This window comes from Salmo trutta, chromosome 14 (assembly GCF_901001165.1).
Source record: "Salmo trutta chromosome 14, fSalTru1.1, whole genome shotgun sequence".
Classification (NCBI taxonomy): Eukaryota; Metazoa; Chordata; class Actinopteri; order Salmoniformes; family Salmonidae; genus Salmo; species Salmo trutta.
This window is the reverse complement of record NC_042970.1, coordinates 33,580,108-33,606,365: the sequence shown is the minus strand read 5'-3', so window position 1 is coordinate 33,606,365 and position 26,258 is coordinate 33,580,108. Positions and strand designations below refer to the sequence as shown.

Here is a 26,258-nt window from a genome sequence, read left to right as displayed (position 1 = left end):
ATCTACACTGATTGCAGTGGATTTATCAGATGACATCAATAAGGGATCATAGATTTCACCTGGATTCATCTGGTCAGTCTATGTCATGAAAAGAGCAGGTGTTCCTAATGTTTTGTGCACTCAGTGTAAATACCAATTCCCGTTCACACTACTTTGGCCCCAATAGATTCTACAGGCTGGAATCCCTTCTCTCAAAACCCCCTGTAATTCTTCTGCACACAAATCTCTGATACCCCTAAACTTCTCTGCTCCTTCTACTGCCAACTCAATCTTCTGGGATTTCCTTTTCATCTGTACGGTACAATTAATGACCATAGCAATAAACGCCAAGAAGCCAACCTTACTAAAGCATAAACCTACTCACAGGGATCCTCCCTCACACTTTACCCACCATCATCTACTTTCCTCACTGCCTCAGCATATGACATTTTCAGCACTGCTCTACCCTGGAAATATGTCTCACTCGCACAGGACCTTTCTGATCCCCAGCAACATGGCCACCCCACATTGAAACACTCCACTTTTTCTACCCACACTACACATTCCTTTGTCCCGTGCCCTCCTGCACACTTCTCACACCTCGGAATCTCCCTCCTACATACTGCTGCAATATGACCATAAACTTGGCACCTGAAACACCATAGTGGGTTCGGAACAAAAGCTTTTACGGGATAACTTATATACCCTTTTATGACTTTATCTGGCAAACACTGCATCAAAACTCAGAAGGACAGACAGGGTCTCCTCAGTCTCGCACTCGCCACTGGGTCTGCGACGCACCAAACAGCGTGCATCACAGACATCGGGGATCCCCAACTTCAGTTGACCCACCTTATTAACATTCAACCCCACCTCAGTTATCACTCCTTTCAGCAGTGCTCTGCTCCGGACAGCAAAGCAGGACACCGCTTTCATGCAGAGTCTCGAAACGCGCTACGCCCTCTCCCTCTGAGCAGGAGACAAGAAAATCTAGAAAAAGTCCACATCTGGAAACTCTGACCAAATTGACAGAACCCAACACTTTTTCACCCTGCCTGATACCACAAACGGATCAGCCAAAAGGCATGGAGCCACTTTCTCCACAAATCGTACGCCAGAGTCAACTCTGGCATTTTCCTGATCATTGGAGTGAGGCTCAAAAGCCTTCACCTCATTTGAAGACACAGGTTCATTCTCCTCACTTTTGTCAGGATCAATTTCAAGTTCACTATCCGTCGACTGCTCAGGCACGTAACATGCATTTTCTCTCTCCTGTACTTCACCTAAAGGAGAAAATACTCCACTTGTATTTCGCAGCCGGTTCGGGTTTGCACCACGCTCCTTTCTTTCTGCCTCGCTTCTTTTTGCCATCCGCCTTTCTCGCCCGGTCTTCCGACATAGTGACTTCCATCTCCGTGTGGGACTCCAGGAAACATGTACAGTACCAGTCAAAAGTTTGGACACACTTACTCATTCTAGGGTTTTTCTTTATCTTGACTATTTTCTACATTGTAAAATGACTGGTACTGTATATACTGAACTTGTACACATTGTAAATATGAAAATAGAATACCATATTTCAGAATGTGTTCTACTGCTTGCATGTCATTATCAAAATGGAAAGAATTTACGTTGGCGATCTCCCCTTATCTGCAAGCATGACCAATGGCACAACACCTTACTGATATATAAATTCAACCAACCAATAGGAATACATAAACATTGAATACATATTTCTGCAGTGTCAAGTAGAAACACGACCAACCCTTTTACATTACTGCCTCAGCATACCACACCTTCTGTTCTACTCTGACCCTGGCAACCTCAACCTGCCTCTCTCGCACCAGTTTTCTCAGTTTCACCACACTCGCCACAGGGTCTGCATCGCATCAAACAGCGGGGTCACAGACACAGGGAATCTTCAATTTCAGTTGCTCCACTTCAACACTTAAAGCCACCCTAGTCATCACTCCTTTCAAATGTGCCCTGCTCTGGAGAGCAAATTGCCCGCTCCCTCTGAGTGGAAGAAATACAGAAAAATATCACAAGTCCACTTCAAGCTATCTTCAGCGATTTAACAGTATCCACATTCATTTCTACCCAGCCTGATACTACATACAGTATGGGTCAGCCAAAAGATAGGGATCCACTTTATCCAAAAATGTCACTCCCACTGGGCCAGAATCACCCTTTGCATTACCATTGTGTCGAGGCTCGGACTCGGAGGTCTTCACCACACCTGCCACTGCAGGAAATTCATCCTCAATCTCGTCAGGTTCAATTTCTGAGACATCAGAGACAGCAGAGTACATTTTGTACTTGGCGACATTCTTCCTCAACACACATCTTCTCTCTGCACTCGGCTCTTCTCCTTCTTCTTCACTGTCCATAACCACGTCTATCCATTCACCACGCTCATGCCGCGCCTTCATCTGTTGTATTGCTTGCAGAACATGCACTGATGGCCTCTCTTCCTTAGCCCAATTTACTAGTCTGACTATCTCTGGCCTCTCCATGCTCACAAAATGTGGGCTACATTTTACATTTTTTTACATTTACGTCATTTAGCAGACGCTCTTATCCAGAGCGACTTACAAATTGGTGCATTCACCTTATGATATCCAGTGGAACAACCACTTTACAATAGTACATCTATATCCTTTTTTGGGGGGGGGTCAGGTGTCTACGGAAGGTGGTGATTGACTCCGCTGTCCTGGCGTCGTGAGGGAGCTTGTTCCACCACTGGGGTGCCAGAGCAGCGAACAGTTTTGACTGGGCTGAGCGGGAACTGTGCTTCCGCAGAGGTAGGGGGGCCAGCAGGCCACTCTGCATCTCCAGACAAGATCTTCAACCACAGGCAGCTTCAAGTAGAGGGGTGCAACCAAGTCTCCACCACAATCACTTTGAATCACGAGTCGATGGTGTATGTTGGTCCAACTTGCTGTTTCCGTGATTGGCAGGCAGGCCGTTGTTGGAGCTGGAAAGTAGAGAGGGAGCCACTAAACTAACAGTAACTTCTCAATTCATCATAACAATGTAACTAGTTAGCTACAACTATTTTTATCAACTTGTTAAGCAAATAATTTGCCCCAAATTTTCTTTGGTTAAAAGGTCACAACAGTGTTGTGTCAGGTAGCTAAATGATGGGTTAGTGCTATCCTCAATCCTTGGGACGTCCCTACCATAAACCACGGAGCTAAACCCTAACCCCTACATAGCCCAAAGGCCGGCGATAATTGAGTCGATAAGATGAAACGACTCAATGTCGCTATCTGCTGGCCTTTGGGCTAACACTTACCCCAAACTTAACCATAACCCTAACTCTTACATAACCTTATAGCAGGGATCATCAAGCCCTGCTATAAACCTTTACAGATGTACATTTGAGAGCATCCTGTCGAGCTGTATCACCGCCTGGTACGGCAACTGCACCGCCCGCAACCGCAGGGCTCTCCAGAGGGTGGTGCGGTCTGCACAACGCATCACCGGGGGCAAACTACCTGCCTTTTCATGACATAGACTGACCAGATGAATCCAGGTGAAATCTATGATCCCTTATTGATGTCATCTGATAAATCCACTGCAATCAGTGTAGATGAGCCCGGAGACAATTGAGACGGATTGTGTATGTGTGCCATTCAGAGAATGAATGGGCAAAATAAAAGTTGTGCCTTTGAAGGGGGTATTTTAGTAGGTGCCAGGTACACCGGTTTGAGTGTGTCAAGAACTGGAAGGCATCTGGGGTTTTCACACTCAAGTTTCCCATGTGTATCAAGAATGGTCCACCACCCAAAGGAAATCCAGCCAACTTGACACAACTGTGGGAAGCATTGGAGTCAGCATGGGCCAGCATCCCTGTTGAACGCTTTCAACATCTTGTAGAGTCCATGCCCAGACAAATTGACAGAAAAAAAAGGGGAGCGACAACTCAATATTAGGAAGGTGTTTCTAATGTTTTGTACACTCTTTCTCTATATAGGGTTAGATGGCGATGCAATTGTGTGAAAGTCAGCAATATGCGACATAGCGTCTAGCCTGCCGGAAAGCCACACGAAGAAGAATTGGTACTCGTGCATCCGCGGTTCTTCTACCGCGCGTTCACGACTCTAGCTCACTTATTGCATGATGGCCGAGGGAGGCGGACCCCGAGTCGGGTAGTGCGGCAGACCCCGATCCGGAGCCGGTAGCCGCTCAAATACCGACACCTTCAACCTACAGCACCCGATGTCAAAGGAAGTCCAAAAAGATCATCAAGGACAACAACCTCCCGAGCCACTGCCTGTTCACCCCACTATCATCCAGAAGGCGAGGTCAGTACAGGTGCATCGAAAAACAGCTTCTATCTCAAGGCAATCAGACTGTTACATTCTGTTAAATAGCCATCACTAGTACATTAGAGGCTGCTGTCCTATATACATAGACTTAGAATCACTGGCCACTTTAATAATGGAGCACTAGTCACTTTAATAATGTTTACATGTTTGACATTTTTCATCTCATATGTATATACTGTATTCTATCCTATTCTACTGTATCTAAGTCTATGTTGCTCTGAAATTGCTCGCCCAATATTTATATATTCTTAATTCCATTCCTTTACTTTAGATTTGTGTGTATTGTTGTGAAATTGTTAGATATTACTGTTAGATATTACTGCACTGTTGGAGCTAGAAACACAAGCATTTCGCTACACCCGCAATAACATCTGCTAAACACGTGTATGTGACAAATACAATTTGATTTGATTTTTTAAAATTTCATACCTTGCTTACATTTGCATACGATCACGTCTCTTTATTATGCGTGGGAATATTTGGGAACAGACTTCCAAAATTAAAATCACTTCATTTCCTGGTGTCCAACAACAATTTTTTTTATAAATATTTATGATAAATGTAATATTTTTGGTAGCCGTATGGTCCTGCCTGACAAAAATGCATACAGTTACACATTTTTTGATCTTGTGGCTATTGGGAAAGTGGGCTCAGAAGCTGAAGATGGTCATTAATTCCAGTCAAAGGTTCCTCTGTGGATTTTATAAGTGCAGCCCCTACTCTTGCAATTATATTAGGGCCCCCCCCTAGATTTTACTCCAAATCCTATTAGAAGTCAAAAATCAAATATGGCTCCTACAATACCATTAAATTATGGTTTATTCACCTGTATATGTACACCACAGGAGGTTGGTGGCGCCTAAATTGGGGAGGACGGGCTCGTGGTAATGGCTGGAGCGGAATAGATGGATGGTATCAAAAACATCAAACACATGGTTTCCTTGTGGTTGAAGCCATTCCATTTGCTCCGTTCCAGCCATTATTATGGGCCGTCCTGCCCTCAGCAGCCTCCTCAGATGTACACGTTTTAAATGCAAAAATGTTCATATTTGTGTACTGCACTTATGACCTGTACTTAAGAATCCAATATGCACACAAACAACTTTGTCTGGATATATAAAAAGGCAGCAGACTGCTTAGCATGGCACCATCAAGCATTCCAAGTCACAAACCTCTTTGAGGATCAATGAGGCAACTGGGAAGCTCCAATGAAAGGAAAGAGAATCCAACCCTGGACTCTGACACCCTTTCCCTACCTCTAAAACTTGCCCCCACTGTAGTATAACTTGTGCCTCCAGGATTGGGCTCTTAAGTCACCTCCTTATCATTTAGGAGTGAGCTTTCATTCTTTGCTAGTCCAATTCATCTGGCTGAATCCAGCATGAACTTTCATTGGCCCACTGAATTTCCCTTACAAAACTGGTAACTGGTATTTTGGACTCAGTAATTGCAGAATAACTTCATAGGATGCCACCTTTCCAACAAGTCAGTTTGGAAGATGTCTGCCCTGCTAGAGCTGCCCTGCAATACTCACTACAAAGTTCCAAACTGTCTCTGGAATCAACGTCAGCACAATAAATGTTCGTTGGGAGCTTCATGAAATGGTTTTCCATGGCCGAGCAGCCGCACACAAGCCTAAGATCACCATGCGCAATGCTAAGCGTAGGCTGGAGTGATGTAAAGTCGATGATGTAAAGTCGGTTACGGCACAGAACTGCAGTCAGGTCAAGACCCTGGTGAGGACGACGAGCAGATGAGCATCCCTGAGATGGTTTCTGACAGTTTGTGCAGAAATTCTTCAGTTGTGCAAACCCACAGTTTCATCAGCTGTCCAGGTGGCTGGTCTCAGATGATCCCACAGGTGAAGAAGCACTATACGTATCTCCAAATGATCTAAATCGACGTTGGAGGCGGCTTATGGCAAAGAAATTAACATTAAATTCTCTGGCAACAACTCTGATGGACAATCCTGCAGTCAGCATGCCACGTGCACACTCCCTCAAAACTTGAGACATCTGTGGCATTGTGTTGTGTGACAAAACTGCACATTTTAGTGTGGCCTTTTATTGTACCCAGCACAAGGTACACCTGTGTAATGATCATGCTGTTAAATCAGCTTCTTGATATGCAACACCTGTCAGGTGGATGGATTATGTTGGCAAGGGAGAAATACTCATTAATAGGGACATTTGTGCAGTTTGTTTGGGAGAAATAAGCTTTCAGTGCATAAGGAACATTTCTAAGTATATTTTATTTCAGCTCATGAAACAATGGACCAACACGTTTGCGATTATATTTTTGTTCAGTATATTTCTATAGAAGCACATTTTTATTCTCAGCTTCTTAACTCATGAATATGCTTTTTAAAAAGACAGCTATTCATGTGTCCAGATATTTGTAAGCATCTCTAATGCTGTTTGTGTATGTAGGGCAGACAATTGACTACTCGTGTTGCAAATGTTTGCAATATCCGAGCTTGCAATATTGGGTTACATGAGCTCGTGGCCCACCCTCCCCTCCAGCCCGGCATTATTCTTCACTGTTTGAGTTAAGGGGGTGTGTCACAAAATTTATCAATTTAACCACTTTTGCAATGAAATATTTGAGCCGAGAATAAATAAAACTCTATAACAATTTAGTCAAAACAGTCTTTATACAAAAACACATGAAAATGTTATAAAAAAAAAAATGGAGAAATAAATATTAAAAAGAACACATTGAATTTAACTATCACACACACACAGTAGTTTTCCAGCACCCAATATAGGACCTGACCTTGTCTTACATCAGACATGAAGCTGCTGATGCTGCACACAAAACTGAAAGGGAATGATAACTGGAATTTAATCACCAGCAGTAAAACCATGTTTTTTGTTTTTATTGTAACTGCTAGTTGTCTTCTGTTGATCAGAGCATCCTCCTCTAAATTGAACTTATGTTCAATGAATATGACTATTATGTTCACAAAACAAAAAACAAGCTCACAAATAACCAACAAGTAAACTATGACCAAACAAATGGCAGGTACAGTGCCTTCAGAAAGTATTCACACCCGTTGACTTGTTCATTTTGTTGCATTACAGCCTGCATTTTAAATGGATGAAGTTGAGATTGAGTCACTGCCCTACAACACAGTACCCCATAGAGTCAAAGTGGAATTATGTTTTTAGAAATTTTTGCAAATTAATTAAAATATCTTCAGTCAATAAGTATTCAACCCCTTTATTATGGCAAGCCTAAATACGTTCAGGAGTAAAACTGTGCTTAACAAGTTGCATGGACACCTCAGTGCAATAATAGTGTTTAACATGATTTTCTACCTCATCTCTGTAACCCACACAGAGATAATTGTAAGATCCCTCAGTTTAGCAATGAATTTCAAACAGATTCAACCTCAAAGACCAGGGAGATTTTCCAATGCCTCGCAAAAGAAGGGCACCTATTGGTAGATTGGTACAAATAAAAAAGCAGACATTGAATATCCCTTTGAGCATGGTGAAGTTATTAATTACACTTTAGATGGTGTGTTAATACACCCACTCACTACAAAGATACAGGCGTACTTCCTAACTCAGATGCCGGAGAAGAAGTAAACCGCTCAGGGATTTCACCATGAGGCCAATGGTGATTTTAAACCTGTTACAAAGTTAAATGGCTGTTATTGGAGAAAACTGAGGATCGTAGTTACGCCACAACACTAACCTAAACGACAGAGGGAAAAGGAAGCCTGTTCAGAATAAAACATATTTCAAAACATGCATCCTGTTTGCAATAAGGCACTAAAGTAAAACAGCAAAAAATGTGGCAAAGAAAGTAACTTAATGCCTTGAATACAAAGCATTATGTTTGAGGCAAATCCAACACATCAGAGTACCACTCTCCATATTTTGAAGCATGGTGGTGGCTGCATTATGTTATGGGTATGCTTGTCATCAACAAGGACTACAGAGTTATTCTGGGCATAACAAAGAGATACAATAGAGCTAAGCACAGGCAAAATCCTAGAGGAAAACTTGTGTCAGTCTGCTTTCGTACACACTGCGAGACAAATTCACCTTTCAGCAGGACAATAACCTAAAATACAAGGCCAAATATACACTAGAGGTGCAAAGCTCTTAAGAGACTTACCCAGAAAGACTCACAGCTGTAATCACTGCCAAAGGTGATTCTAACAGGTATTGACTCTGGGGTGTGAATATTTATGTCAATTTAGATATTTATGCATTTAATCTTCAATGCATTTGAAAACATTTCTTAAAGCATGCTTTCACGGTCATTATGGGCTATTGTGTATAGATGGGTAGGGGGGGGGAAATCTATTTAATACATTTTTAATTGAGGCTGTAACACAACAAAATGTGGAATAAGGGGTATGAATACTTTCTAAAAGGCATTGTAGGTGGAATCTAAGAATACAAGGTAAACATGATTAAAAACAAAAAGTGGTGCAACACATGCTCATTGACCTTTTGTATGTTTTTTTTTGACAGTATACAACATGTCCGTTTTTACATTATGTATGCTATCCTTTTTTTGTCATGAGTAGCTGAGGGTGAATCTTGCAAATAGTTACAATTATAAATTGAACTTGGTACTATCTCCAATTAAACTTGAAATGGACAATGACGTAACTGAAATTAATTTAGACATCACATCTCCATTTGTCACCAAAGCCCAGGGACTTTGTTCCACTCTGTCATTTCCTATAGAAACTCCAAGTCTGCCACTAAGTAAGACTACCAATTGGCACTCAGAAGATACCCGTTGGCAACTCCTTACTGAACATTCCATCTAGATCCAGTTCCCTGCTCATTAGCTCCTCCTCAACACCCTCCAGTGCCCACTGGTGGTCAGTTAGCTCAAGAGCCTCCCATTCTGCCTAAAAAGGAGAAATAAACAACTGTCTGTCAGGTGATAATGCTGGGACCTGTATGAATTTAATTCACCATGGAGAGTAAGTGAACGCAATCAAGAGTAGACAACTCTACCTTGAAGGCTTTGTTTGTGTCTGCAGGCATGGCCATGGCAGCACCACTCATCTGCTCCTGCATGATCCTGGACTGATCTGCACCTGTGTGGTTCACAACACACCAGCATCAACACTAACTACTTCATAATCACCTTGGAGTGACAAAACCAGGACTGTGAAGAATCGGAGGCTTGCCAGTTAAACATGGTTGAAATAATGGAGTCATGTTCCATTTATAACCAGTGCTGCTGCTATGACACTGAAGGGTTGCAAACTGGCCCATTTTCTCTTCAAGCCACAGACCGCCAAGTGACTTGTTGTTTGCCCAAATCAGGTCAATTTAATAACCTTCTGTTTATTGCTTTTGATAACCAGTACTGCTGTAAGTAGGTGACAAACTATGATTCAATAATGTCACATCTAGTTTACAGAAACACATTTATCAATAACATTTGCAGGAAATACAAATCTGAATCATGAAGTTGGATGAGTGGATGAAAGGTTACCATTATCTTGTCCTAGAATTAAAGAGTACATGCTTCGCAGCCCAAACACATTCAGGAAATACCACGACGCTGAGCTCACCCTGAAAACAGAAACGAGGGTGAGATTATAATTCATCAATGTTTACACTAGCAAAAGGACTCAGAGGAAGTATATCACATTAACTTCACAGAACTAATTTAATAAGTATCTATTTCATCAACTAACCAGGAAGCATCAAGTGAGAGTAGCTCGATTCCTTGCTGCAACATGGGCTTGAAGCGCAGGGTGAGAGGAAAAGGAACCTTGGCTGTGAGGAACAAGAAAAGGGTTATTGAGAAAATTGTAACTGAAATGATTTGGCTCGTACAACCCCACTACCAAATATAAGTAGAATCAAGTTTTGAATTTTACATAAAACCAAATATTGACTTAACTGCTTATAGCAAAGACACTGACTGGAAGCACTTCATTTTACACTACTATTATTTATAGGTTGTTTCAGTGTAATCATTTTACCATGCCATTTCTTAGTAAATACCTGGTTATTTATGTACCATAAAATAAACTGCAATCGAAGCTCTCTAGTAGTGACAATCATTATCATGTTTTAATGTCACGTGTACAAGTACAGTGAAATGCCTTTCTTGCAAGCTCTAAACCCAACAATGCAGTAATCAATATCAATGTAGCCCTAAAAATAACATAAGGTAGAACAAAAAAACAACGAATAAAAATAAGAAATATGAAGAATGAGAAAGTAAAAAGGTATATACAGGGTCAGGTCCAATACCATATTTACAATGTGCAGGGATACTGGAGTGATAGAGGTAGATATGTATAGGGGTAAGGTGACTGGGCATCAGGATATATGATAAACAGAGTAGCAGCAGCGTAAATGATGATCGTATGCGGGTGTGTGTGTGCGCGTGTGTAGAGGCAGTATAAATGTGTGTGCATGTTGTGTGTGTTGTGTCAGTGTGCGTGAGAGTGTAGAGTCCTGTGAGTGTGCAAAATAAAATACAAGGGTCAACTCAGAGAGTCTGTGTAGCCATTCTGTTAGCTATTTAGCAGTCTTATGGCTCAGGGATAGATGCACCGGCACTGCTTGCTGTGCGGAAGCAGAGAGAACAGTCTATGGCTTGGGTGGCTGGAGTCTTTTCTTGGCCTTCCTTTCACACCGCCTGATAGAGGTCCTGGATGGCTGGGAGCTCAGCCCCAGCGATGTACTGGGGTGTCTACAGGACCCTCTGTAGCGCCAATGCGATCAAGGGTGGAGCTGTTGCCATACCAAGTAGTGATGCAGAGAGTCATGATGCTCTCAAATGGTGCAGTTTTAGAACTTTGAGGATTTGAGGGCCCATGCCAAACCTTTTGCTGTTGCGCTTTTTTCGCAACTGTGTGCGTGATTGGACCATTTTAAGTCTTTAGTGATTTGGACACCGAGGAACTTGAAGCTCTCGACCCACTCCACTGTAGCCCTGTTGATGTAGTTGAGGGCATGCTCGCCCCCCCTCCCTTTCCTGTAGTCCATGATCAGCTCCTTGGTCTTACTGATGTTGAGTGAGAGGTTGTCGTCCCGGGACCACACTGCTAGGTCACTGACCTCCTCCCTGTAGGCTGTCTCATCGTCGCCGGTGATCAGGCCTACCACCGTGTTGTCAGCAAACTTGATGATAGTGTTTGAGTCGTGGCCAGGCAGTCGTAGATGAACAGGGAGTGGGGGCCCCGTGTTGAGGGTCAGCATGGCGGAGGTGATGTTGCCTACCCTCACCACCAGGGGTCGGCCGGTATGGAAGTCCAGGATCCAGTTGCAGAGGAAGGTGTTCAGTCCCAGGGTTCTAAGCTAGGTGTAAAGCTTGGAGTGGACAATGGTGTTGAATGCTGAGCTGTAGCCAATGAACAGCATTCTCACATTGGTATTCCTCTTACGTAGGTGGGTAAGGGAAGTGTGGAGTGCAATTGAGATTGCGTCGTCTATGGATCTGTTGGAGCGGTATGCAAATTGGAGTGGGTCTAGGGTGTCTGGGATGATGGAGTTGATGTGTGCCATAACCAGCCTTTAAAAGCACTTCACGATTACAGAAGTGAGTGCTACATGGCGGTAGTCATTGTGGCATAAAGCCTTAGAGTTTGTGGGAACAGGAATGATGGCTGTCATCTTAAGATGTGGGAATTACAGACTGGGACAAGGACAGGTTGAAAATTACTGTGAATATGCCTGCAAGCTGATCTGCGCATGCTCTGAGAACGCGCCCTGGAATATCGTCCGGCCTCGCGGGCTTGCGAGTGTTGACCTGATTACAGACCTTACTCACATCTGCCTCGGAGGACGAGATCACCGAGTCCTCTGGGTCGGTGGGGGCCCTCACACACGGTATGCCATTGTTATTGAAGCGTGCATAAAATGCAGTGTTCGTCTGGTAGAGGCAGCGTTGGGCAGATCATGGCTGGGTTTTCCTTTGTAATCCATAATTGGCGGCAGGCATCAGAGCCCATGTAATATGATTTCACCTTATTCTTATTTTGTCCTTTTGTTCGTTTGATGACTCTGCGGAGGTCGTAGCGGGATTTCTTGTACTTGTTCCTGTCCTTAGCCGTAGCCTCAGGGTTGTCTACGATAGCCCTGTCCTATAGCTTAGCGCCAACCTCTGTGTTAATCCAGAGCTTTTGGTATTTTATTAGGATCCACATTAGCTGTTGCAAAAGCAGCAGCTACTCTTCCTGGGGTCCACACAAAACATGAAATAATACAAAACATTAAGACAACAGCTCTAGGACAGAAGTACATAAAAAATGTAAAAGGCACACGTAGCCTACATATCAATGCATATACAAACTATCTAGGTCAAATAAGGGAGAGGCGTTGTGCCGCGAGGTGTTGCTTTATCTGTTTTTTGAAACCAGGTTTGCAGTTTATTTGAGCAATATGACATGGAACAGAGTTCCATGCAATAATGGCTCTATATAATACTGTATTCTTTCTTGAATTTGTTCTGGATTTGGGGACTGTGAAAAGACCCCTGGTGGTATGTCTGGTGGGGTAAGCGTCTGTGTCAGAGCTGTATGTAAGTTGGCTATGCAAACAATGTGATTTTCAACACATTCATGTTTCTTAAACAAATAAGAAGTGAAGCAGTCAGTCTCTCCTCAACTCTTAGCCATGCAAGAGAGACTGGCATACATAGTATTTATATCAGCCCTTTGATTACAATGAAGAGCAAGATGTGTCGCTCTGTTCTGGGCCAGCTGCAGCTTATCTAGGTCTTTCCTTGCAGCACTAGACTACACAACTGGACAATAATCAAGATTAGACAAACTAGAGCCTGCAAAACTCGCTTTTGAGTGTGGTGTCAAAAAAGCAGAGCATATCTTTATTACGGCCAGACCTCTCCCCATCTTTACAACCATTGAATCGATATGTTTTGACCATGACAGTTTACAATCTAAGCTAATGCCAATTGGGGAAGCAGCAAACCTTTACTGGGGGGACAACGTTGATGATGCACTTCCTTACGAAGCAGGTGACGAAGGTGGTTTGCTCGTCGATGTTATCCAAACAACCCAGTCTCAGTGCAGTGAGCGAGCGAGCGAGGACGCTACTTACTTGTGACAAACCCTGAGAAGGTCCAGTTGATCCAGCCTCCGATGAGGATCATGGGAAGTACATTGGTCACGTTGCCTTTCATCATGTCTGTCAGCATGCTGGGGTCTGGACAAAGAAACAGTTCCAAACAAGCGGAGTAGTAATACATTTCGTGCATTATCATTCAGAAGTAATTTGCTCCTTATCATGTGTCAGGGTATAACGGCCCAATACCGTCCTATCATGGTTAGAGAATAGGTCTATGTGAGAAAGTATGATGTGACTGTTATGCTCACCTGTCATTGGGGAGGGAGGAACAACCTTTCTTTTGGTATTTTTTAAGAAGCCATCTTCTTGATTATTGAAGTAAAACTTCCTCATCAAGAAAGACTGAAGAAAACGAGGTGTCTCAAAATCTGAGCGCAAATAGCCAACACCATTTAAAAAAAAACACCATGTTTACCGTGCTAAGAAGTAAAGATAGTGAAGTGGCTTTTTAAGGTCATTCCAACATTGATCTCACCTGTTTCGGAATGTACTTCCCATTCTCTCTGAGGATTCTGCTCCTGATAAGAACCTGGCTGAATATTGGAAAGGTATAATTCAAATCAAACTCACAGTAAGATGTGCTCACTAGCCCTTTTATGAACTGTCAATGCACAGTCTGTCTCAGGCAGGCCTCTCCAACCCTGTTCCTTGAAAGCCACCATCCTGTAGGTTTTTCTCCAACACTAATCTAGCGCACCTGATTTTAATAATTAGTTCGTTGATAAATTTAGTCAAGTTAGTTACCATTGGGGTTGGATTGAAAACCTACAGGAGGGTAGCTCTCCAGGTACAGGGTTGGTGAACCCTGGTCGGGGACTACATACTCCCAAGACCCTTACCTGTCTGATACCTGCTCTAATGTCAGCTTCTTGTCACTCTGAAGCAGAATGGAGACATAATGTCGAATCACCCCAACAAGGAACGTGATAAAGACAATGGGCAAGACCACCCAAAGTCTGATATTGGAGTCCAGCAGAAGCTCCGGCTCATCCATAACTAGCAAAGCGATAAAGACATAGAACAAGTGTAAGAGTAGGCATCATATTAATAACTTCAGATATGAAAAAATCTGGAAAATGGAACATAGCCAATATCAGCAGCAACATGTTTCGAGATAACTGGTGAATGCATTGCACAAGTATTTTGGCGTCTAATAAACTGGACAGTGCAGCTGTAATTTACTCCCGTCACCCAAGGTAGCTAGCTAGCGAACAATAATCGTATTTTAGCTTGCTACTGTAGTTAGCTAATTCACTGGCACAACTGTTAGCTGTATCAAATACCTGCCAGTACATTATGACTGTCAATTTGGGCGTATAGTTATATGTGAATACACAACTAGTTAACTAACTATAGCTTACTATTACTACAGAGTTGTTAAACATAGTTTACTTAATCGTTGCTCTTGCCAGTTGATAAAAACAGAGAATAGCTAACTGTTAGCTAGCCAAATGCTGCTGGGAAGAGCTGGCTAGTTTGCCGAGAGGCTGGGGAAGTGAAGGACGCTATCTAACTATAACGTTAGCTAATAATACATTATTTAAATCGTTAGAAAATAAAACGCTGCAGTGTTTGATATTTATCTTACCCAAGGTAGTCCGTTTGACAAAAGACGTGTGTCGTCAGGCGATACTACGCTAATTTAAATTAATGCAGATTATTTGCGATGTCTACCTGCATCAGCAGCCATGGTCATTAGAAAGCAAAAATGCACGGTATTAGCTTCGACAAAGCAAACGACATTGACAATGCATTGCAACAGTGAGGGGCAACGATAGTGCCACCTGGCGTTGATGGTTGAAATATCAGTCTGAACGGCTAATCAATATATTTATATTGTCCGTTTATTTACCATAAAATATCGATGATTCACCCAATAAATCAATGCATCTAGCTGAACATATGATGTTCACTGGATCGATGATCACTGTCTAGCAGTGTATCAATCATACATTTTCTCGCACATCTCAGTCCTACCAGACAGTTTAATGACATGATTCCATTTGTTTAGGAAACTGTCGCCACCTTCTGATAGTTGGGGCTAACACAATTTCCCCCAAACAGAAAATGGCCGGTCAAGAAGATCCTGTGCAGAGGGAGATCCACCAAGACTGGGCAAATCGAGAATACATTGAGGTTATCACGAGCAGTATAAAGAAAATAGCAGATTTCCTAAATTCCTTTGGTAAGTAGCTAAATAGATGGAACTTAAATAACTAGGCAGACGCATAAAAAAGGCTGTCAATGCGAAGGCCTAACCTACTTGAAGTACCTGGTTAACGCTAGCTAGTTTCCATCTAAAACAAAGTAATATCAGCTAAAGGACTCTTACTAATATGTAACGTTATAACACGGGTTTAAGATTTATGCTTCGACCAATCGATGAAATATTGTAGTTAGCTAATAGTTAAGTTAGCTTGCTATCTTCTGATGGCTAAGAGACAATGTATGCTTAATCTGCGGTATGGATGGTGTGACGCAGAGGCGAAATTGAGCTCTATACTGCATCTCTATGCGCCTCCGAAATGTTGTTGCAATATGAAGCTTCGTATAGCTTCGCGTTGACATGATTGGTTGAATGTAGGTGGGGGCGGGAGGTCCTGTATAAACACAAACTCACTTCCCTGACAGCTTCCTGAAACGCAAGAAGTATGAATGCCCTGACTTCTGCAGATGCAATGTCTACGTAAATGCTGTACGGCCAATTCAGAACCTGGATTGACCATGTAGCACCTTTTAATGCCTTGATCATGCCTATACAGTTATTGCATTTTGGTACACCAGAACTACATTCATTTCCAATGGAACTTTGCGTTTGCCTTGCGGCATTGCATTGCGTCCTGTGTGGTGAATGCAAGTTTGGATTTATTGAACGCATGCGTCAAACTGTATGCGACTAATTGACAGAAATGGTAGCAGAAGGTGAATGTGGAACTTTTGTTGCACACATATCCAGATGCTGCGTACCATTTTGCGCAAAACACTGTAGGTGTGATCGACGCGTAAGGGGTCAACAGACAGGGCCAACGGAGCAATATCGTTTTTCGTCACAAAAGAAGAAGCTCATTGTAATACGCTCCGTAATTCGACAAAGTTTTTTCCTACCTGGAAATTAAGACCCGACGTATCATTCCTTGCGAAGACTGAGGGGCAGTATTGAGTGAGTTTAGCAACGGAAGTCCAGCCCTTGTCTACATAACATATTTTCCGGTATCCCTTCTAGTATAAACACAGAAGAGATGGACATTCTACTACTTGCAAGCTTCCTTCTTTGTGCATTTTATTGTGAGATTATTGAAAGTCTTTCCTCTTAAATGCTTCGCATAGGTTGGATAAGAGACGTGTATTCTCCATCGTCCCCTCTTGTAGTGTTCAGTGGACGAACTTGCCATTTTTCTGTCTTTTTCCTTCTTCTGAGTAGTAGCAGTTCAAGCTCATGTTGTTCAAGCTCTAGCAATTGCAATTCAAAAAGAGACATGTTTGCTTCTGTGGGTAAAAAGTAGTGTTGTAGAGCATAGAACACCAGACTGGCCTGACATGTAGTTAGCATTTGTAAACAGGCATAACACCAGATCCGAAATGTAAAATGTTGTTGCTAGCTGGTCAAAAAGAGAGCCTCTGCCCCTCTTGCTTGGTAAACTACTCTGGCTTATTCCACCCCCCTGAGTCAATACATATGAGAATCACCTTTGGCTGTGATTACAGCTGAGTCTTTCTGGGTAAGTCTCTAAGAGCTTTCCACAACTGGATTGTACCATATCTGCACAATATTATTTTTACATTTCTTCAAGCTCTGTCAAGTTGACTGTTGATCATTGCTAGACAGCCATTTAAGTCTTACCATAGATGTTGAAGCAGATTTAAATCAAAACTGTAACTCGGCTACTCAGGAACATTCAATGTCGTCTTGGTAAGTAACTCCAGTGTATGTTTGGCCTTGCATTTTAGGTTATTGTCCTGCTGAAAGATGAATTTGTCTCCCAGTGTCTGTACGAAAGCAGACTGAGACAAGTTTTCCTCTAGGACTTTGCCTGTGCTTAGCACTATTCATTTTCTTTTTGTCTTAAAAAACACCTTAGTCCTTGCTGGTGACAAGCATACCCATATCATGATGCAGCTACCACCATGCTTGAAAATATGAAGAGTGGTACTCAGTGATGTGTTGGATTTGCCCCAAACGTAATACTTTGTATTCAGGACAAAAAGTTAATTGCTTTGCCACATTTTTTTTGCAGTATTACTTTAGTGCCTTATTACAAACAAGATGCATGTTTTGGAATATTTTATTCTATACAGGCTTCCTTTTCACTCTGTCATTTAGGTTAATATTGTGGAGTAACTACGATGTTTATCCATCCTCAGTTCTATCACAGACATTTAACTTTGTAACGGCTTTAAAATCACCATTGGCCTCATGGTGAAATCTCTGAGCGTTTTCCTTCCTCTTCGGCAACTGCGTTAGGAAGGACGCCTGTAGCTTTGTAATGAGTGGGTGTATTGATACATCATCCAAAATGTAATTAATAACTTCACCATGCTCAAAGGGATATTCATTGTCTGTTTTTTTTTTATTGTTTACTCATCTACTAATAGTTGCCCTTCTTTGCGAGTAATTGGAAAACCATCCTGGTCTTTGTAGTTGAATCTGTGCATGAAATGCACTGCTCGACTTAGGGACCTTAGCAAACTGTACTCCACACATACAATTATCTGTTATTAACTTTGATGTGATCATGAAGGTAAATATATCCACCTTACTGTGTATTTACTTTGCTTCAGATATGTCCTGCCGGTCTCGTTTGGCCACCCTAAATGAAAAGCTGACAGCGTTAGAGAGGAGAATTGAGTACATTGAAGCAAGGGTAAGTGTCATAATGGTGACTAATTCTATGGTGTAAATAAATGTAATGTTATCAGTTTACACTCCCTGTACAGTACTGGAAGTCATACTGTGTTCTCTAAACTTTGCTCTCTGTTTAGGTCACAAAAGGAGAGACCTTGACCTAAACCAAGATAGTATGCTGGACTGGATGCTGCAGTTTGGCTGAGGATAGAATACTACATTTGTGACCAATTCCATATTTGCCCTTTTTTTTAAAAATTAACTACGTATTTTATTTTTTTAACAACTTATTTGTTCTGTGGGACCACAAAAAAAAGCATTTTCATACTGTGTGTATTTTATGACCATAGCTACTGGATGGTGATGGTAATACCACAGCATCTCCCACAATGTTATAATCGAGACTCAGTTAATGCTATCTTGTATTTATGTTATCATGGACCAACATAACTTGTTCATTGATTTGATTTGCACAAATACATGAAGAACTTCCTAATAGGGGAAAGTGTTTTTTAGACACTTCTTTGTAACCAGGTTAAATCAAGTGACTATGTGAATGAGTGTCCCACACCTATGGAGATTTCACAGCACATGCATTGCAGAAATATCCTTCCCATTAGGCTGAACCAGGATGATTTGAACCACAGGAAGAGGAAGTGCCAAATTAATAGTCAGCTCTTTTGCTGTGGTCATTATGCTTATCCATATATTTCACTTATATATTTCGCTGCTTGTAATTGTTTTACTTTAGTGTTAACATGTAATAAATAACCTGTTTTAAAAGTAAGTTATCCATGTGTTTTTTGGAGAATGGCTTGGAAGGTGTTTGGTTCAAGGGAAGCATGCATAAATGCCAGGTTGAAGGTGTTCCTGGAAAATAATATAGGCTGGGTGTGGTGTCCAAGACCAGCTTGTATTTGCTCATAGTGAGTCCATACACACATGTGCCAATATAGCCTCCGGTTGCTGCCCTCAGCCATAAACTAGTGTTCTGCTCTCCATGCCAAAGGAACAGATCAACAAACCTCTAATGGTCAACATGTTTACTTTTTACTGAGCACTACATTACATGATGTAAATACAAACATGAATTGTGTTAGAGTAATGTTACCCTCGTAGAACTTAAGACAGCAGCTAGAGGTCTGTGTATGGAGGTAATGAGTACTGTTGATAATTATTGCACCTACCTGGTGTCTCAGCTCTACCAGTCCATGATGGGAAGAATGGAAATATATATTTTTTTCTTATTTTCATATACTAACGGCCCACCAGACTACAGAAACTATAGCAATGGAACTGAAGTAACGGAATAGCAATACCTATAACATTAGCAATGGGAATATGGCATGTGAGAGAGAAAAAATGTCATTGGCTGCTTTCATTTAAAAACATAAACAACAAAGTGGAACTCTTAAAGAGTGGAACCCTCGCTCTCCTAATATAAAGTTGAACCCTCTCCACCCCTATCCTCTCCCTTTTTTCTCTTCTCTCGTCTCCTCACTGCTCTTCCCTTCCTTTCCCTAAAATTGTCTCTCCTTTCTATTCTCCTGAAAAGTAAAATATAGTGTCAGTGGATGAATATTTTAGACCTACCCTCTATGCACTTGTGGAGATGTCAAATCAGATTTTATTGGTTACATACACATGGTTAGCAGATGTTAATGCGAGTGTAGCGAAATGCTTGTGCTTCTAGTTCTGACCATGCAGTAATATCTAACAAGTAATCTAACAATTTCACAACTACCTTATACACACACACACAAGTGTAAGGAATGAATAAGAATATGTACATATAAATGTATGGATGATTGATGGCCAAACGGCATAGGCAAGATGCAATAGATGGTATAGAGTACAGTATATACATATGAGATGAGTAATGTAGGGTATGTAAACATTATATAAAGTGGCATTGTTTAAAGTGACTAGTGATACATTTATTACATCCAATTTTTAATTATTAAAGTGGCTAGAGATTTGAGTCAGTATGTTGGCAGCAGCCACTCAATGTTAGTGATGGCTGTTTAACAGTCTGATGGCCTTGAGATAGAAGCTGTTTTTCAGTCTCTCGGTCCCAGCTTTGATGCACCTGTACTGCCCTCGCCTTCTGGATGATAGCGGGGTAAACAGGCAGTGGCTCGGGTGGTTGTTGTCCTTGATGATCTTTTTGGCCTTCCTGTGACATCGGGTGGTGTAGGTGTCTTGGAGGGCAGGTAGTTTGCCCCCGGTGATGCGTTGTGCAGACCGCACCACCCTCTGGAGAGCCTTGCGGTTGTGGGCGGAGCAGTTGCCATACCAGGCGGTGATACAGCCCTACAGGATGCTCTCAATTGTGCATCTGTAAAAGTTTGTGAGTGTTTTTCAGGGGCGAAAATCTGATATCAACTTTGGAAGGGACAATTATATGAAATTTTCTCAAGAGCAATTCCTGAGGGGGACACCAAAAGTAGTGCTGTAACACATAGCCTACATTGTAATATGGTAAATGTATATTGAGGAACCAAAGAAATAAGGTGTTTGCCGTACTCCTAACTACCGGTACCAAAAACTACACAACAGCAATACCATTGCCTTTAACAAATCTTAGTTCAGTCACCAGTTTAAGTTGAGAGTGGGGGTATCCATGGCATTTTCCAATTATGTTCCTATTTTACAAGTAAAAAACATGGACAACCTTTCATAATGTTGCCAAACAAAGACTCAACAAACTTACCTGAGACTCCCTGTCTCTGCCAGTCTGTCCCTGCATATCTGTCCCCAACTCTGCTGTCTGTGTGCCATCTGTTGCCTGCTCTGCCTAATGACATCATTGTGAAACATTTCCATTAGAATTTCATTTCTTTCTTATGAACATTTTATCAACTAGTCTTTGAGATATTAGGCTACTAGGGTTCTTACTTTGCGTTTTGGTGTACTGAAAAATACTCTGATGTCCGTCTTTTATTTTTCTGCCATTTTTCTACCTGGCTGGCTGGCTACACACACACACAGTGTGTAGGTTATTTACAGTAGGAGATGGGCTTCTATCATCTTATCTTTTATCATTCTATTTGGGCTTCGATCTAAAAGGTAGCTAGCAAATGTGAAACGGATTAAAATGACAAGAGTTGACAGCTGTATGAGTTCACCATTTACACAACATATGCTGCAACCTTTTGTAATTTTAATAGTTTGTTTCATATTGGCTGGCTTCCAACAATAGCTGAATTTGCAAAGCTAGTGAGCACCAATTCCGTTTCAGTGGTGTTTGCTATAATCTGAGCTACCCGGGTTAAATAAAGGTGAAATAAAATAAATAAATAAAAGTTCCCTTGCGACAATTTAGCTTTTGCAATGAGACCATTAAATATATTTAAGACAATGGTAGAAGAGAGTGTAGTTCTGTTCAGTTTGGACTTCAGTTTATCGCTAACCTTATCACAGGGACTTTGAAGCACTAACTTACATCATCTGCATGCTGATCTTGGAATAAATTGACGATAGCAAAGATTTCATCTTTGACGAGGCCACATAAATGGAATAGGTACTAGCTAGCTTAATAGTTAATATTTGCGCGCTAGCTCTGCATATTCAGCTAGTGTGTGTGCGCGATTGACTGGATTAAACTCACGTCAGTTACTTTCATTGAGTGCCTTTCAGACAGTGGAGACAACCCCTCTGTTACCTTGCCAACTAAGGAACTGGCAGTGGATCAAACCATTGTGAGGCAAAGGGTGGGGGGGTCTCAATCTTTTGAAACTTAAAAACGCGCTATTAAGTGTCTAATCAGCACAATTGTTTTCATTGCGTATTATTAATATTATTTAAATTACATAGTTATGTTTCAGTGATATAATGGGGGGGACTAATCATATTTTTCCCAGGATGGGGGGGTCGTGTCCCCCCCGGGATTTCCGCCCCTGGTGTTTTTGGAGACAAGCCAAATTTCTTCAGCCTCCTGAGGTTGAAGAGGCGCTGTTGCGCCTTCTTCACCATGCTGTCTGTGTGGGTGGACCATTTCAGTTTGTCCGTGATGTGTACACCAAGGACCTTAAAACTTTCCACCTTCTCCACTACTGTCCAGTCGATGTGGATAGGGGGGTGCTGGATAGGCGGAAGTATTATGACAATGGCTGATACAACCCTAACCCGTGTTTGATTGGTTAGTGTGTAGTCCTAGATGTTTTTTTATCTGCTGTGTTTAGTGGTGTTTTGGATGTTAGGATGTGTTAACTCCCACTGAGTAAACACTTGTTCCCATCATCTGGGTTTTGTGCTTTTCTCATGGGCCTCCTGTTCTGTGAGAGACAAACCACACAACAAATACAAAGGATTTTGAGAGTTTTCTTTGTCAGAGGCCATATTGTAGAATGGAAATGTTAAATGTACTGTTGAGGATCATAGAAAACAATATTTATTTTGAGTATTCTGGAATAATCTCATTGTCTACAGTATGGGCTGTTTTCCCGGACTCAGATTACACCTTGTCCTGGACAAAAAAAAGTAATGCTCAATTTAAATTCAATATAAAAAAATGTTTTGTCCAGGACTAGACTTAAGACAAGAGAGGCAGAAGGTGAGATGGACTATACAGTATTTAGCTTAGGTACAAGCATGCTAGGGGGTGTGGGGAGGGGCAGGCATTCCCCCTAGCATGCTTGTACCTAAGCTAAATACTGTTAAATTAAAGCCTTGTTCAAAAATGGATTAAATGAAAATAGCCCATAATGACAAAGGGAAAACAGGTTTAGAAATCTTAGCAAATTTATTACAAAATAAATAAAAAATACCTTATTTGCATAAGTATTCAGACCCTTTGCTATGAGACTCGAAATTGAGCTCAGGTGCATCCTGTTTCCATTGATCATCCTTGATGTATCTACAACTTCATTGGAGTCCACCTGTGGTAAATTCAATAGATTGTACATGATTTGGAAAGGCACACACTTGTCTATATAAGCTCCCACAGTTGACAGTACATGTCAGAGCAAAAACCAAGCCATGAGGTCAAAGGAATTGTCCGTAGAGCTCAGAGATGACAGGACTGTGTAGAGGCACAGATCTGGGGAAGAGTACCAAAAAATGTCTGGGGCATTGAAGGTCCCTAAAAACACAGTGACCTCCATCATTCTTAAATGGAAGAAGTTTGGAACCACCAAGACTCCTCCTAGAGCTGGCCACCCGGCCAAACTGAGCAATCAGGGGAGAAGGGCCTTGGTCAGGGAGGTGACCAAGAACCCGATGGTCACTCTGACAGCGCTCCAGAGTTCCTCTGCGGAGATGAGAGAACCTTCCAGAAGGACAACCATCTCTGCAGCACTCTACCAATCATGCCTTTATGGTAGAGTGGCCAGATGGAAAAAGGCAGATGACAGCCCGCTTGGAGTTTGCCAAAAGGCACATAGAGAACTCTGACCATGAGAAACAAGATTCTCTTGTCTGATTAAACCAATATTGAACTCTGGCCAACTGTCATGTCTGGAGGAAACCTGGCACTATCCCTACGGTGAAGCATGGTGTTGGCAGCATCATGCCGTGGGGATGTTTTTCAGCAGCAGGGACTGGGAGACTAGTCAGGATCGAGGGAAAGATGAACGGCACAAAGTACAGAGAGATCCTTGATGAAAACCTGCTTCAGAGCACTCAGGACTTCGGACTGGGGGCAAGTTTCACCTTCGAACAGGACAACGACCCTAAGGACACAGCCAAGTCAACACACGAGTGGCTTTGGGACAAGTCTGAATCTCCTTGAGTGGCCCAGCCAGAGCCCGGACTTGAACCCGATCAAACATCTCTGGAGACCTGAAAATAGCTGTGCAGCGACGCTCCCCATCCAATCTGACAGAGCTTGAGAGGATCTGCAGAGAAGAATGGGAGAAACTCCCCAAATACAGGTGTGCCAAGCTTGTAGCGTCATACCCAAGAAGACTCAAGGCTGTAATCGCTGCCAAATGTGCTTCAACAAAGTACTGAGTAAAGGGGAGATACTTATGCTAAGTTTTGTATTTTTTATAAATTTCAAAAACCTGTTTTTGCTTTGTCATTATGGGGGTGCGTGTGTGTAAAAATATATATTGTTTTTTAAATCCATTTTAGAATAAGGCTGTAACAAAATGTGTAAAGGGGTCTGAATACTTCCTGAATGCACTAATCAGATAAGACAAGCTGACTATGGCCCCTAGGCAAATAAATACTATTGCAGCATAAACACTGGAGACTGGGACAGGGGGAGTGAGAGAATGTGGCCCCGTCCAACGCCCCCGGCGTGCAACAAGCCAGGGACTCAGCCCCCATAATAGTCAGTGGTATGGAATCCCAGTTGAGAGTAGGAATTAGGGAACTAGCATCCTGTCCAGGGGGTACAGGCTACTTGTACTTCAAGCTGCCTTATGTGACAGAAACAGAATATAGGCTTCTGCCCATATGGGCCATTCATGGTCAGACAAGTATTATTTGTCCAATGCTTGGCTACGTAACGTTACTTACTTTAATTTACAAGACTGAAACCATGTCTGATTCTTCCACATAAAAGAGGAGCTCTGTAGGAGACAGCCCTGTAGCCATCTGTTTTCTTAAATATTGGGGAAACAAGGTGTCCTGCATCTTGTGGTTCTCTTCTGTTGTCCCTTTCTAACACATACCTCAAAGAAATAGAGAATGAAACTAATTTTATCCTCCATTACCCTTTATACCACGATATACGTTTGCTCTTATTCCAGAAAGCAGACCAGATATACCCTGGTATAATGTGGCTGAGTGATGAGGAGAAATGTATTTTTTTTGTCCATTGTGTATTTCCATTTGCAGAAAATTTTGTTAAAGCCTGGAATAAAAAATGCTAAATATTTTTACTTCTCAGTGGTAAATTGCACGTGTGTACATAAACTCAGCAAAAAAAAGACGGCCAAAAAAAGAAACTGTCAACAGCGTTTATTTTCAGCAAACTTAACATCTGTAAATATTTGTATGAACATAAGATTCAACAACTGAGACATAAACTGAACAAGTTCCACAGACATGTAACTAACAGAAGTGGGATAATGTGTCCCTGAACAAAGGGGGATCAACATCAAAATTATCAGTCGGTATCTGGTGTGGCCACCAGCTGCATTAAGTACTGCAGTGCATCTCCCTCTCATGTACTGCACCATATTTGCCAGTTCTTGCTGTGATATGTTACCCCACTCTTCCACCAAGGCACCTACAAGTTCCCGGACATTTCTGGGGGAATGGCCCTAGCCCTCACCCTCCGATCCAACAGGTCCCAGACGTGCTCAATGGGATTGAGATCCGGGCTCTTCGCTGGCTATGGCAGAACATTGACATTCCTGTCTTGCAGGAAATCAAACACAGAACGAGCAGTATGGCTGGTGGCATTGTCATGCTGGAGGGTCATGTCAGGATGAGCCTGCAGGAAGGGTACCACATGTAACGCACAGCGTTGAGATTGCCTGAAATGACAACGAAGCTCAGTCCGATGATGCTGTGACACACCGCCACAGACCATGACGGACCCTCCACCTCCAAATCGATCCTGCTCCAGAGTACAGGCCTCGGCGTAACACTCATTCCTTCGACGACAAACACGAATCCGACCATCACCCCTGGTGAGACAAAACTGTGACTCGTCAGTGAAGAGCACTTTTTGCCAGCCCTGTCTGGTCCAGCGATGGTGGGTTTGTGCCCATAGGCAACGTTGTTACCTGTGATGTCTGGTGAGGACCTGCCTTACAACAGGCCTACAATCCCTCAGTCCAGCCTCTCTCAGCCTATTGCGGACAGTCTGAGCACTGATGGAGGGATTGTGTGTTCCTGGTGTAACTTGGGCAGTTGTTGCCATCCTGTACCTGTAACGCAGGTGTGATGTTCGGATGTACCGATCCTGTGCAGGTGTTGTTACACGTGGTCTGCCACTGCGAGGACAATCAGCTGTCCGTCCTGTCTCCCTGTAGCGCTGTCTTAAGCGTCTCACAGTACGGACATTGCTATTTATTGCCCTGGCCACATCTGCAGTCCTCATGCCTCCTTGCAGCATGC

The 26,258-nt window shown here is 42.3% G+C and overlaps 2 protein-coding genes across 4 annotated transcripts; one reads left to right on the top strand and one right to left on the bottom strand.

Annotated features, from left to right (window-relative positions):
* Nucleotides 1-6,947: 6,947 nt before the first annotated feature.
* On the bottom strand, nucleotides 6,948-16,549 carry LOC115207880 (ER membrane protein complex subunit 3). 3 transcript variants are annotated; one of them, XM_029775416.1, is made up of 9 exons: nucleotides 16,505-16,549; nucleotides 14,239-14,395; nucleotides 13,875-13,932; nucleotides 13,648-13,741; nucleotides 13,373-13,477; nucleotides 9,994-10,075; nucleotides 9,789-9,868; nucleotides 9,302-9,384; nucleotides 6,948-9,192 (listed from the first exon to the last, which is right to left on the bottom strand). In XM_029775416.1, exons 2-9 carry the CDS (start codon nucleotides 14,391-14,393, stop codon nucleotides 9,064-9,066), a joined length of 786 nt encoding a protein of 261 aa, XP_029631276.1. In that variant the 5' UTR covers nucleotides 14,394-14,395; nucleotides 16,505-16,549; the 3' UTR covers nucleotides 6,948-9,063. The 3 variants fall into 3 exon arrangements, with proteins under 3 accessions (XP_029631276.1, XP_029631275.1, XP_029631273.1); XM_029775415.1 differs by lacking the exon at nucleotides 16,505-16,549 and adding an exon at nucleotides 15,252-15,329; XM_029775413.1 differs by lacking the exon at nucleotides 16,505-16,549 and adding an exon at nucleotides 14,988-15,200.
* Nucleotides 15,354-19,029, top strand: LOC115207881 (probable protein BRICK1). The gene is made up of 3 exons (XM_029775417.1): nucleotides 15,354-15,584; nucleotides 18,179-18,261; nucleotides 18,380-19,029. The coding sequence occupies exons 1-3, from the start codon at nucleotides 15,467-15,469 to the stop codon at nucleotides 18,404-18,406; spliced, it is 228 nt and encodes a 75-aa protein (XP_029631277.1). The 5' UTR covers nucleotides 15,354-15,466; the 3' UTR covers nucleotides 18,407-19,029.
* Nucleotides 19,030-26,258: the final 7,229 nt, after the last annotated feature.

What these genes read in the sequence shown, in the direction of transcription:
- LOC115207880 (XM_029775416.1), bottom strand. Translation starts at nt 14,393, where the DNA reads ATGGATGAGCCGGAGCTTCTGCTGGACTCCAATATCAGACTTTGGGTG. An exon ending in CTCTCACTTGATGCTTCCTG is followed by an intron (nt 9,869 to 9,993) that starts GTTAGTTGATGA and finishes TTCTGTTTTCAG; the next exon opens with GGTGAGCTCAGCGTCGTGGT. An exon ending in ACACAAACAAAGCCTTCAAG is followed by an intron (nt 9,193 to 9,301) that starts GTAGAGTTGTCT and finishes TCTCCTTTTTAG; the next exon opens with GCAGAATGGGAGGCTCTTGA.
- LOC115207881 (XM_029775417.1), top strand. Translation starts at nt 15,467, where the DNA reads ATGGCCGGTCAAGAAGATCCTGTGCAGAGGGAGATCCACCAAGACTGG. An exon ending in AGATTTCCTAAATTCCTTTG is followed by an intron (nt 15,585 to 18,178) that starts GTAAGTAGCTAA and finishes ACTTTGCTTCAG; the next exon opens with ATATGTCCTGCCGGTCTCGT. An exon ending in TTGAGTACATTGAAGCAAGG is followed by an intron (nt 18,262 to 18,379) that starts GTAAGTGTCATA and finishes CTCTCTGTTTAG; the next exon opens with GTCACAAAAGGAGAGACCTT.